At 39.0% G+C, this 14,123-nt stretch overlaps 1 protein-coding gene across 7 annotated transcripts in view; it reads left to right on the plus strand.

Moving 5' to 3' along the window:
• Positions 1-4,114: 4,114 nt before the first annotated feature.
• The window catches only part of grin1a (glutamate receptor, ionotropic, N-methyl D-aspartate 1a), a 71,824-nt gene continuing 61,815 nt past the window's right edge, over positions 4,115-14,123 (plus strand). For all 7 annotated transcript variants that reach the window (XM_041811422.1, XM_041811426.1, XM_041811423.1 and 4 more), the window contains exon 1: positions 4,115-4,822. In XM_041811422.1, coding sequence (XP_041667356.1) covers positions 4,574-4,822 — 249 coding nt within the window. In that variant the 5' untranslated portion in view covers positions 4,115-4,573. The remainder of the gene's footprint in view (positions 4,823-14,123) is intronic.

The raw sequence follows: 14,123 nt of genomic DNA on the forward strand, positions 1-14,123 counted from the left end.
GCTGGTGATGAAGTGTGACAGCTGGAAAGACGTATGGCTCTGACAAGCTGCGTGATTAATGAGCTGTCTAAGAAGCCGTCAGACTCTCCTTTCTGTTTGGAGGAAAATAACTCATATCAGAGCGAGGGTCCATGTTCTCACCCTGAACCCAGAAACCTACAAACAGCCCCCGACAAACCTTCTCCTCCAACCTAGGGCTTTAAGATAAATCAGTGTGTCTTAAATGTTACAAGGTGAGACAATGCTTGGTACAAAGATTGTTCACAGTAAATGCCAGTACATGGTAATATGCTTGTCAAACCTAAGATACTGTCTTTAAAATGTTAAGTCTAAATAGGAAATGTTCATTTTATTTCACAGTCTGTTCTGGGGTCTCCCTCATTATCGTGGAAAAGCAGCTTTGTTATCCCAAGAAGTGGAGCTAAAAGAGTTGAACTATTGAGAAAACATTGAAACTTACAAATTATTATGCTGAGAGAAAACTGTACAAATGTATGTTCACTTAAAGCAATGGTTCTTTAGTGGTCCAGCCTCAGGACCCTCCAGCAACTCTTCCATAAGTCGCAACCCAAATTTCTAAAAATTTCAACACAATCAGCTACAGACCGTTCAGCTGAAACACTGTATATCTCAGAACGACAATACATGCAAAAACTTTCGAAATAAAATTGGGTAAACCTCCATTTAGGGTTAGGGTATGGGTAAAGTAAGGGTTAGGATACCAAAAGTTTAAAGCCAAAAACCTGACATGCCAAACCTGATTACAAAATGTTTAATAAAGCCGAGTAAACAGTGTGTGTACAGGAAAAAAGCTCGTACTCCATGAAAACATTCTAACACAGCCAGCGCAGTTTACCTAGCTAAGTTAGCTGCATTAGCTATGCAAATTTGGAGCTGTGTAACTAACCAAGCTATGTAGCTAGCGTAGCTAAAGCTAAGCTCACAAAGCAGCTATATAAGCTGTGTATGTACATTATCTACGTTAGCTTTAGCTATGTTTGCTAAAGCTCACATTGCTAAAGCTAACTTAGCTAGATATAATGGAGCTACATGGCTAACGTAGGTATACATAGCTTACAAAGCCATACAGCTTACGAAGCCAAAGCTAAACTCGAAAAGCAGATATGTAAGCTACGTAGGTTTTTACTATGCAGAGCTAAGCTAGTTGTAGCTATGTTTGCTAAAGCTCACATCGCCAAAGCATACTTGGCTGCATTGGCTTATATAGTCGCGTTAATTACGTAGCTAGCTTAGCTTCGTTAGCTTAAGCTAAAGCAAACCAAGCTAAAGCGAGGCACCGTTCGTGTATCTACTTTTAAAAAGGGTCAATACATTATCACTTCAGAATGGTTTATTAAAACTACTACTTGGAAACAGTTTAGTAGGTAGCTAATAAGAGAATTTTAATAAACAGTCATTTATAAAAGCCAAGACAGTCTAGCTGCAGACCATATATCTCACTTGGCCTTTCTCACTCATCTCTTTCATGCACTATCGCAGTTTGTGGGGACGGCCTGATCTAGGCAGATTTACGGGTGAAATTTTTGTGTCCATCCCCGGAATTATTATATTTTTCAGTAACATTTCCTCTGAGTTGCTTGGAGTGTTATTTTGTCTTCATGGTGCAATGGTAGCAAGGAATACTGATTGATCTTCCAGACACAGGTTCATTGCACTCAGTTGATCCCCACTGATCCCCTAATTGTGAAAATAATACTAGTCTACAATAGGCTGGAGCTCTGCTGAATTAGGTCAGTCACTTTAAAAGGAGTGATTATTTATGCAGTCATTCATTTTACCTTAATTTTTTTTTTGTTTAAGAGACGTAGCGTTTTAGAGATCTGTTTCATTTTGAAAATAAAGTTTTTATGATTTTTTTATTCGAAAAAAAAACAACAACAACTGAATCATAATGAGTATGACTCATGTATAAAATCAATAATCGGATAAAATATCCAAGGGAGTGAAGACTTTTTTTAAACTAAGACACTGAACATTCATGAAATAACTACATTGTTTACATTACAGACTTGGCAACATTTCATGAATAAAGCAGCAATGGTGAGAGGTCTAATCTGGGATTGGACCTGGCTTTCGACAGCCACATGTGAACAGCTTAAGCTTTGTCGGTTTTAGCTAAAGCTAACATAGCTATGCTAGCTACATAGTGAACATTACTGCATAAGTCAATGTAGCTAATTTAGCTTTAGCAACATGAGCTTTAGCAAACATAGCTCAAGCTAACTTAGCAATGTAAGCTACATGATAATGTAGCTATGTAGCTTACATAGCTGGCATTAGTGTTGTAGCTTTATAAGTATAGATAATCATGTGCTTCACAAGCATTTTTTAAGTTATGTTAGCTATGTAGCTCTGTTTTCTGCATAGCTTTTACAGCTAGCAGAGCCACATAAGCTACATTTGCTAGGTTAGTATGTTTTCATGGAGGACAAGCTTTTTTCCTATAAGCAGATCATTTTCCCGGCTTTATTAAACATTTTGTAATCAGGTTTTGCAGGTCAGGTTTTTAACTTTTATGCCCTGTCCACACGGAGATGAATTCAGGAGTGTACGCAAACATTTTTTTGCTACATTGGCATTTCATCCACACGGAAACGGCGTTTTGGGTGACTGTAAAAGATACTTTTTGAAAACAGGTCCCAGAGTGCAGAAATTTGTAAACGACTACCATTTCGTCTCCATGTGGTCTTTCTTGAAATGATAGCATCACACACAGCGTAGCTCTCTTAAGACGCCTGCACGGGTCTGACCAAAACAACATCGGCCGATTACAGGGTTGTGTTCATGCTGCAGAAGCTACTGAGCTTGTTTTGGCTTTTACAGCAAAATCTGATGCTCCTTTACCGCCACTGTGAAATGCATCGCAACACCGTATGTTGTTAAATCCAACGCGGAGAACAACCAGAAGGGAAGCTAGAAGAAGGTTTGTGTCAGTTTTCTGTGATCTTCTTCTCTTGTTTGGTGCGTTTCTGTGGCAGCGTTACAGCGCCACATACAGGCTTGGCATACGCACTACAGCATTTTCAGTCATTTCAGTCGTTCTGTGCTTACGCGGATATTTCCTGAAACGGTCCCGTCTTTACGGAAAACTTTTTCAAAACGAAACAGCAATATATTGTTTTTTCGTCTCCGTGTGAACAGGGCCTTAGGTTTTGATATCCTCAACTCACCTTGACCATTACCCAACTAAAAGTTCTCACAGTAACAGTCTGTGAAAGGGGCCGTCTGAGAGCTACGGTCTGCAGCCAGACACTTCAATCATGCATTCATATTACATAAATGCAACATGAAGGCATGTGCATTGATACCCTAAATGTATAATGTGGAGATGAAAACTGACTGATACACTCATGCTTGCATCATGGCCCTGATAAAAGATGAGGCCAGTGCAGTCACACTATCTGAACTGTCCATGGTAATAGGTTTGCATTCACTGGATTTCAGTTTCTAATTTAATTCAATGTGCATTTTTCTGTTTTTTCTTTTTTTTCCACCAGAGGGTAGTTTATTCGTATGCCACTTCTCATGTGCATTTCAATATTGTGCAGCAGGCTGTAAATAAAAGTGCTTATGAAATTTAACATCTTGTCCACCTGGATTTGAATTAGGAATTATTTTTTTATCTATACTGAAAAAAACGTTAAAATATCTGTTGTGTATGTCAGCTTAAAATAAAGAACTATGATTTTTGGTCCATCACCCAGCCTTCTTAAAATCAGGCTGTTGGAGAGGAAATCTCCCAACCATGTGGTTCTTATTACCCCACACATTAACAAAACCAACACAGTAATCTGTATAAATTTTGCAGATTATTCTGATTATTCATCATGCCCTGCAGGTACCCCACCTAACTGCATGCGCACACATCTTGCCTTCATGTCTTATTATGACTAACATGGTAATCGAGTGTATTCTGAGCAACTGTGCACATTTATTTTTCATACAACAGCTTCTACACCAGCATCACCAGCAGCAGCAGCAGCAGCAGCACGCCAACGCGCAAAACCCAGAGTGGGGAGCCGATACGGCGGGAGCGCGCACAACCACCACCACAACCACAGCGCGCATGCACAGCTGTCAGCACCAAGGACAGCAGCCGCTCAGCTCGGAGCGTCCATCCAGCGACGCATCGGTGGGATCAGTCCGCACAGAGCGCACGGAGCAGCGGCTGCAGAGAGAGACTCAGAGCCCGGAGAAGAAGGAGCGTGGACGCTTGGAGGATGGTTTGATCAGCTTTTTGAAGCCGTGGGGAGGTTGGAGCAAATCTGCAAAGGAGAGCAAAAAAAAAAAAAGGCTTGACGATGCGATTTGGAGGACCATGCCACTAATATGATCATGCACATTCCTCCGCATTGCACATAGAGCCTCCCATTTTCTCAGCCCTCTTCCCTTTTTTGGCCTCCCTCCCCCGCTTTCACCGCCCACCTGGATCGTGTCTGCAGTCGCGCATTCATCGGGCTGAGCCGTGCCGCTGTCCAGAAGCAGCTCGAGCCGACCCGCCACCGGAGAGAAAAGCGACCGGGTTGCACTGTGCTGTTGGGTGGTCCACACGATGCGTCTGTTTCTGTTTGCGGTGCTCTTCTCGTGCTCCTGCGCGCGGGCCGGCTGCGAGCCCAAAATCGTCAACATCGGGGCCGTCCTGAGCCAGAAGAGATACGAGCAGGTCTTTAAAGATGCCGTGAACCAGGCCAACCAGGTCTACGGCAGGGACAAATTCAAGCTGACCGCCATCTCCGTAACGCACAAACCAAACGCCATCCAGATGGCTCTGTCCGTGTGCGAGGACCTCATCTCCAGCCAGGTTAGTAAGCCGCCACAGCTGCAAACAACTGCCTTATCGATCTCTGACATAACTCAGGCTACACGTGACACGAACACCTCAGCTGAACTGGAAAACCGATGAAATACTACAGGCGTTTAGGAGGAATAAACTCGCGCCGTGCGTAGAGAAAGTTGGAAACATGTCATGTTAGCCATGTAGGGTAACGACTTTTGAATTTCTGTCCTCTTTAAGCTCTCTGAGACTTCAGAAGAAAGAAAGCCTCTATCATGTTCCAAGAAGGAATGGTGCACACTTTGGTGGACACTGATCCAAACCCATAATCTAATGGTAACATCTGAGTGACTGGGACAGCACATTCAATCACTGGTTAAAGCTACTGGGAGCTTTTTCCTTATATATTTGCTTTAATTGAGCTCAAATAGTGCTTGAATGAAATTTCATTGAACGTGCATTTATTTTAGAATGGAAAATAAGGAAACAAAAAGCAAAATCCAGGTTACCATGAACATTTCAGTGCAAGGCAGAGTATTTTTTCACAATAAAAGCCCTTTTCAAGCAAAGTTATGCGGTCCAATCCACCCAAACAGCATAAATACAGCCTTATTCCAACATTAAAACATAGTAATATTGTCTTTTTACTGGTTTTGTTGCAGCAGCGTCACTGTAATGTTTGCACCAAAAGCTCAAGCAATGCATCATCTATTTTCCTCACATGAAAACCAGCTGAAGCTTTTGTCATTTTCCCACCAGTCACCCTCATCCATCCACCTACATGATGTCGCACCAGTGAGGGCATGACATTTCCATTATGTGCTTCAGCTTCGCTTTAACCGTCCCATTCAGATTTTATGTCCCAGTTGACCTGAAGTCCCCCTATCTCACTCAAGGACCACCGGTGTGAGAAGCGGTTTGGTAGCCATGATCAAATCATCATCAACCTTCAGCTCTAAAGCCATACAAACCAGGGCACATCCAGGAAAAAGATCAGCCCACCCCAAAATTCTGAACCATGATCGGCTGTGTGCCTCGTCAGAGATGATACTTGTACTGTGTTTAATGTTTAAGGCTGTTTTTCAGGCCGCTTGCAGCTTTTTTACCTTCCAGTGTGGCACATTTGCTTTTGTTGGTACTTGACTTGAAACTGTGAATTCTGACTTCCTCTTTCAAAGTCCTTAAAAATGATTCAAAGAAGACTGCCAGGATAGTCCTTAATGACTGCATTATTTTTTTAAGAATTGCATTGATTTCATGCTGTATTGTCTGTTTCAGTACACTTTTGGTTAAGCCACTGCAACGTCTCCCTGCAGCCGCAGTGATGTAAAATATCCACGGTGCCTTAACCTCCTGAGACCCCAGCTTTGATTTAGAATGCAATTTTAGTTTTTCCCATTTAAATAAGATGAGTGGGACCTGATAGGTTTAAAAGCTCATCCTACTGAACAGGAAGCATTTTGGTAACCGAAAATGATGTCCACAAAGGCCCTGTCTTTGCAGAAAGTAAAGCTCAGCAGAATTGGTGTAAGCCATGGAGAGATCTAGGGCAGAGTCTTTTTTCTTATGACTGATGATAGACCACAAGGACAAAATTTCCACTTAGTGTTCTGAATTTCTTCCAAATTTTCCTCTCTAAAATCCACACAAATTCCCCAAAATTCAAAAGAAATTAAGCTTGAGTGATATTCTAAAACAAATTTTTAAAGTATTTTATTTAAAAATACCCCCAAATTTCTTAAAATACTCTCCAAATGAAATTTCAATAAACCCTACACATTCTAAAAAAAAATCCCCCAAAATTCCATAAAAATTCACAAATATTTTTAAGCAAATTCTCCCAAAATGTTGTATCGAATTCACTATAATTTACCAATACATTCCCAAAAGTCCCATGAAAATAATGTAAAAATTCCTGCCAAACATCCAAACAACTTCCCTGAAATTTCCACAAAAAAATCTCAACAATTTCAAATGTCAGCCTGTCCCAAAATTCCCAAATATATTCTAAGAGGCTAAAAATTATTTTTTTCATGAATTCCCCAGAAAGTACCAAAAACTACAAAGGAAATTCTCCCCAAAAACTTAAATCAATTTCCCCAAGTTTAAATACATTTATGAATTCCCATGATAATGCCAAAAAAAAATGTTCCTCAAAACCTCTAAAGAAAGTCTCTAAAATATTTAAACATATCCCTGAAATTTCCATGAAATTTAAAGAAAATTCCCCAAAATAGCCTCATATGTACTCATATGTACATGCATGGTCTGAGGAGGTTAATGTCTCATTTCAGTAGAAAAATCTCACAGACAGCTCAGTGGACAAATCAAACTCATCTACACCTTGTCTTATCAAACATTTACCTTTTTACTGCCCCTTTATTTTCTTTGCAGTCCATATCAAGTTTCTTTTTCCTTGGTTAAGTTTATGTCATTATCTTTAATCTCTCCAGTTTCTTATATTATTTCAAAATAAAAGCAGCTCTGTGTCCAGGAAGTACAGGACATCAGTAAACCGTAGTTTAAAAAAATCACAAAGAGACAAAGGCAGTTTGAATTTCAAAATGTAACAATAATGTGAGATTAATCATGATTAATAATGGAAACTAATTTGTTTGACAAAAGCAACTAAATGATTTAATCAGTGGACTGAAATTTGTATCAAATAGAGTATTATAAAATACTGGGGGTCCCTCCTCCTCCCTTAAAAAGTCCAAATGGTGTAGTCCAGAAACAATGCAAGTAAATTTAATTTAACCATTGTAAAAATATTGCTCATACTTTGAGAAATTATGGTTCGGAAATACATTTTATGCATAGATAAACATGACACAACATTTGTTGCTTATCTGGGCAGTTAAGAGGGGCCCTATGTAATATTCTTTCTGGGGGGCCCCTGCAGCCCATTACAAGTATCACTTTATTTAACCAATAAAAAATAAAGAATGAATCAAAAGTGTCACCAAATGTCCTGCATACAACACAGTCTGATTGGCTTGATGTCACATGAGTACTAGCCAATCAGCACTAGAGCTTGAGTGCCACTGACACAGTTTGGAATCACTTCCTGTTTTCCTGCTGCTACAGTTTTGCTCTGTGCTGCTTCTCATGTTGATAGAGATAGGGCAAAATTGTACATTTTCCTTCAATTTTTTGATTATGCATTTTTACTTTTGCCACATTCAGCACAGTTTATAAGTTGTATTAAATCATACCAGTTTCAAATATCAGTTATTGGCCTCATTGATTATGAATAACTGTATCAGTATCAGCCCTGAAAAACAAACATCAGTTGACCTCTAGTGTAAATGTGTAAGAATGGGATTAGCTGATATTGATGGCCAATTCTCCATAGCCACCTCTGCCATCAGTGTATGAATGTGGAGTGAATGGGTAGGTGTGACCTGCAGTGGCTGGGATATTTTATAATTAATTGTCTATTTAGATATATTAAGTGAAAAGGATAAAAAAAGAAGCTATCCATTCTTGAATGTGTGCACAAACTTCAGGCCACCTTTACATGAGTCACCGTCCCAGATGGGCCACCCAAGCCAAAAACGTCTGCATACAAAACAGATCCCAAAGGCTCACATTGGCAAACTGTTCACCCATCGTCACCGAATTTATCACAGAGCTTTAAGAATGAGCCACAGGCATGTCTTTTGTCCACTTTAGCATTCAAAATGTAGTCAACCCTCCAAACTTCTAATTCAGCAAACTCCCTCCAGGCTCATCTGCTTTACAGACTTCCAAAAATAGGCTTTGGTTTGAGGCATATCTCGGATGAGAGGGCATCTGTGGGCTGCATTTCAGGACACACAGCTGCAGATCTACTGAGCTGCACAGGAACCAGCGAGGAGTGAAAATGAGGGATATGTCATTTGCAATTAACAACTTGGCGTTCACTGTGCGTGTGCGTGCCGCATGAGAACATTTTGGCAAAGAGGAAGCTGTGACGGCTGCAGACAGTTTGAGTCTCTGTGTGCTGTCCTGCAGGGGTGGATCACTCACTCAGCTGCAGTCTGTGTGACATGATGCGAGGATAACAACAGTTTGAGAGTGGTGCTTTTTAAAAGTGCATCGGCGCAGGTTTTCCAGCTGTTTAACAAGCCTAAAGATTCACATACGTCCAGCACATCAGCCTGACAAAACATATTCCATGAGTAATGCATGAGGAGCGCCTCTGAGAGATGTTAAAACGCTGAAGCGCATTGAAATGCAGCGGCCATCCGCTCGTGTGATTCTCAACATGGCTTTTAAAAAACATTATGTCACAGCATGTCGAGGCGTGAAGTCCTCTCGCTCTCACTCCTCTTTCTCCCACACACATAATTAAGCTCCATGAGAACAAAAAAACCTACACAGCTTCGGAGCTGCTTTGATGCCCTTGTCCTCTGCATGCTGTAATGACTCTAATTGATACAGGCTTGTAGAACAATACCGCCTCACCCAGTCTCCTGTCATATGTTCACCCGTGCAATCCACTATTAAGCAGTGCAGATAACACCAACAGTGGTTCACTTCTCAACACAACATCTCCTGTATGTAGACCGATGCTGCATGGATTCAGATGGGACTGGCTTGTGGGCGATGATGGGTACTGAGAGGGAAAAGTGCATGGCAGATGGACGAGTAGATGCCTGGGAGCAGTCTTTGGAAGAAAGACCCCATTTCTGACCCAACCATACGGACTACTCACATCCAATAATCCATGCTCGCACAGCCTTGCCAGCTTTATCCCTCCTCCTTCACATCTCCGAGGCATTTCCCAAGGCTGAGCTCAGATATTCTTTCTCTACTGGAGTAGCTGGCCGGCTTAATGAGGGGATAAGACTTAACCAAACAGCCACAAATTAAAATTATTCTGTCAGCCCACACATTGAGGACACTTTGAACAAAAGGAAAGATTTCTTTGCTCTTCTTTTCTTTGCCGTCGATGAGTTTGTCCCCAACTGCAATTTATGTAAATGTTCAGTTCAAAAATGTTATTTTTAACCTGTTATACAACATTTTACAGCAGAAGTCACAGCCAATAAAGATGACTGTTTTTATTTGAGCACAAGTGTAATTCATCTTAAGGGAGAAAACCAAGGCTAGAGCAGACAAAGTAAGAAACCAGGCTTCTGTGGCCTCAAATGCCCCAGATTCAACATGGCTGTCAGTTTGTGTGATCATTTTATTGACTGTAAATAATTTAAGTGACTCCTGCATTCAGGACTAAAATAAAGGCGCTGTCTTAAAGCTGGGGTAGTCAGCTCTAAGAGGAAAAAAAAAAACAGCAGGAGAAAGCTTTTGATAGTAGCCGACGGGAGACATGTCAAAGCCCTCAGCCCAGAACAAATAAAAAGCTCTTCATGGTTCAGGACAGAGAGCAGAAGTGGAAGAGCGTGCTGCATTGTATTATATTCATTGTAAATATTTCTCTGCCTTTTTGTGCACCTTGAATATGTGGACACAATGAGTACATATATACCTTTGCCTTTGCGTTTGGATGTTTCATAGTCATGTGCAGGGGCGTAGCTAGAGATGAGGGGCCCCAGAAAGAATATTACACAGGGCCCCCCTTACCTGCGAAGCAACAAATGTTGCATCATTTTTTTAATTATTTGTGCATTTTGATGTATTTTTGAACCATAATTTCCCAATTTTTGAGTAATATTTTTACTTTGGTTAAATTAAATTTACTTAAATTACAGGCTTAAAAGAAATGCAAAGATTTGGATTTTTCCCCGCAAATTGACCATTTGCAATCTGCAAAACAATAAAATAAGGGTAGAATTTGTAAAAATGTATTTCAAAGTGAGTTAGTTTGCATAAATCCACTAATTACAGAAAAATTTGCTTCGAAATTTTAAGAAAATAGCAGAATCTTGATAAATACAACCAAACGAAAGTGAAAAATGTAGATTTTCCCCAAAAAAGACCATTTTTAATCTGCAAAATTATAAAATAAGGATGCAATGTGTAAAAATCTATGCAAAAATGACATTCAGTTTGTACAAATTTACTGGAAAGTGAAATATTTGTTGTGATAAATATGGAAAACAGAAAATCAAAATGTGACAAAAATGTAGCTTTTGCCAAAATTTTGATCATTTTTAACGTGCTAATAAGATAAGATTATCATGTTGGATTAAAAATAGTAAACTCCAGAAAAATGTGTTTCTTAATGGGCGGGCGAATGGGGGAGGGACACTGCCATGTCATATTTTGGTGGGCGGAGTTTTCCCATCATTCTTTTGGTGAGTTTTTTGGATGTCGTGTGTTCTACAGTTATCATTGTAGCCATTCCTTTGCTCATGTTTTGTTTATTGTTACATCATAATATTTAATACAAATATCAGTTTGTTGACTGATTCATTTGGCTACTTTTGATTCAATAATTGCACTAATTACTAAGAAAAAATAGATAAAACACACTTTTCATTGCAGGCTTCTCAAGACCCCCTTTCCACCATGGGACTGGGTAATCAGTACTCTTTTTCCCCTGTGCTACGTCCCTGGTCATGAGGACTCAGGTTGCTGTTGAGTTTGGTTCATACAACAAAAGCATCACAATAAGGATTTGACAAAATGTCGATTTGAATGGTGAATTTCACTTCCAGAACCATCCAAAGTGGATGGGCACTGTTCAGCTCTATTTGCTGGTACAACACTTTAAGAACTGTAATAAGAATCGAAATAACCACAATGCAGTTACATTACAAAATAAGAAGGATTTCATAAATAAAACAAAAAAGGTCTGATGTCTAATCTTGAATTATATTACGTATAGACCCTCTTTAGGGGTAGATATGTGTACCATGGCTAGCTTTAGCTTTATTAGCTTTAGGCAAGGCTAACATAGTTACACTAGCTACATAGGCAATGTTTCTATGTAAGCCAGTGTAGCTATGCTAGCTTTAGCAACGTGAACATTAGCGAACATAGCCACAGCTGACATATAGCTAATGTAGCTAAGGCAAAATATAGCAAAAGCTAGCGTGTTTAAAGTAACTTCATTAGCTTTAGATTGACCTGTGTTAGCTATGCTATCTTCATAGCTTACCATTGTTAATTTTGTCAACTAAAGCTGACAAAAAATGCCTGTCAGCAACCGTTTTTTCCATGAAAAAGACAAAAAAATTCATCTTTAATGACAAAAATAAGAAAAAGTAATTTTGTTTTTTGTTAAGATGACTTAAAGTGGACTAAAATGAGATTTAGTTTTTGTTGGACATTCAAAATCCATGATATTTCTCCACTGTGGGTAAATCCGGTTTGGCAGGGTGCATAGAACACTCTACCACGATTTAGTAACAGATTCAGGCAAGAAAATAAGTGTTCTGACTAAAAATTAAGACTAGAATGTGGGGACTTTTTATGGACTAAAACTAGACTATTCTCTCATCAACTAAAACTAGCCAAAAACTTTCAAGGGTTGAAATAACTAAAATGTGACTAAAACTAAAAGGCATTTAATCTAAAGTCTAAGACTGAGACTTAAAACTGAAAAAGAAAGCTGTCAAAATTAACACTGTAGCTTAAATAGCTGATGTAGCTTTGTTAGCATTAGCTGGGGCTGAGGCTTTAAATGTTTAGTAATTAGCTTTTGCAAATCAGGTTTTTGAATTTTAACTTTTGGCTTCCTAACCGTTACTTAAGCCCTTACAGGAAGCTTAATCCAATTTTATTTGGAACATTTCAGCATGTATTTCCACTCTAACGCAGGCGGCGTCTCACAGTAGTGGTGTGCAGGTGTGTGGGGGTGTCTAAGAGCTGCAGCCAAACTGTACTGACGCTAGAACACCAATGCTACATTCATCACTAACACTCGGTTTAACAGCAGGACAACTAGCCTTAAAAAAAACGACCAGCTAAATACTGGGAGCAGTACAAGCAGTATTAAGATAAGACTTTATCTATCAAAGCATATTGTGTTCTACAGAGTCGGCTGCCTTTTTTAACCAAGTCTGATGTCATCTGGAGAAGCTGAGGTGGTACATACTGTGGATGAGTTCTGCTGCAGGGGGGAAAATATCAGACTTGAAAACAGTCACTGATGGGACAATCTGATATTTCTTCCAGAGCAGCGCTAACTGTGTTGACTCAAACTGTAACTAAGACTGTTTATCAACTACATTTTTCCACAAGGAAGGCTATAAGACGAGCTCAAAGTAGATCTTTTGTGATAAACACTCTGACAAAATGTATGTATAGTTTCATCTTGGAGACTAAAATGTTAGCCCTGGACTGCTGGATATTTACAATGTATGATATTACATGAATATAATCAGTTAAACACAAGCAGAGATCAGGTAGAGAGCACATGCCAGTGTTTTCCTCAGTATATTTAAAGCTAAGTCTAAACTCTAAAGAGTGAAAATGAATCAAATTTGACTAAAAGGCATTTCAGTATAAAGACAAAGACTGAGACTAAATTGAAAAAAAAAAAAAATAGCTGCCAAAATAAACACTTTCCCAGACTTCATCATGAACTAGCCTATTGCTACATTCAGCCATACCACAAATGTGATCTATGCTTATATTACTAGACTCTGCTGGCATCATATTTGCTTTGAGATTCACTGGAAAGTAACTTTATACTCTAAAGCTTTTATGTTCATTAGTTTGCATTTGCTTAAATTTTTATCAATACACCATAAATCTTTTTTAACACTGCTAACTTTACAATAAAGCTATTGAAATGTTTTCAGATAATCCTTGATCATTACTGTAACAAGATAAATTACACTGTCATTTAACTAAAATAGAGGCAAATAATTGGATGGTTTGTTACAGACCTGAAAAATCAAAAGACTTTGAGCTTTGTTTGGTTTTTGGGCATTTATTTGTTATCTTTTTTATGTTGGGAAAGTTCAAGAATTTTAATGTTTATTAGTCATAAAGTAATTCCAATATAAATGGTCAATAGTTTCTTCTAAAGGACCATTTTATTTTAACTGTGTATATTCTTTAATACTTATTTTTATTTAATTCATTTAGCAAAGTCAGTTGTGAAACATGGTTTGGTGTGGGGGCCAAAAGGGGGCCCATTTTGCCCTGGGGCACACTCCCCAGTTTCAGGATGTTTCTTAGTTTGAAAGCATCTTGTTTTCTCAAACAGACTGAAATTAACTTTTTATGATGTAAATACCATACAGTCATGTCTTGTAAGTGTGCACAGAAAAAGATGTTTTTCTTATGTTACCCGCTTGTCGACTCTTGTTTCTGATGTTGTTTCAGCCCACAGCAAAAACATGTCAACAGCACTTAAATATATATTTCTTAGCCTTTTGGTTAAAAGCAGCTGCTAATGCTAGAAATGTAAGAACTCACATTTGTTGAA

The sequence above is a fragment of the Cheilinus undulatus genome, linkage group 17 (genome assembly GCF_018320785.1).
Source record: "Cheilinus undulatus linkage group 17, ASM1832078v1, whole genome shotgun sequence".
In the NCBI taxonomy this organism is placed as follows: domain Eukaryota; kingdom Metazoa; phylum Chordata; class Actinopteri; order Labriformes; family Labridae; genus Cheilinus; species Cheilinus undulatus.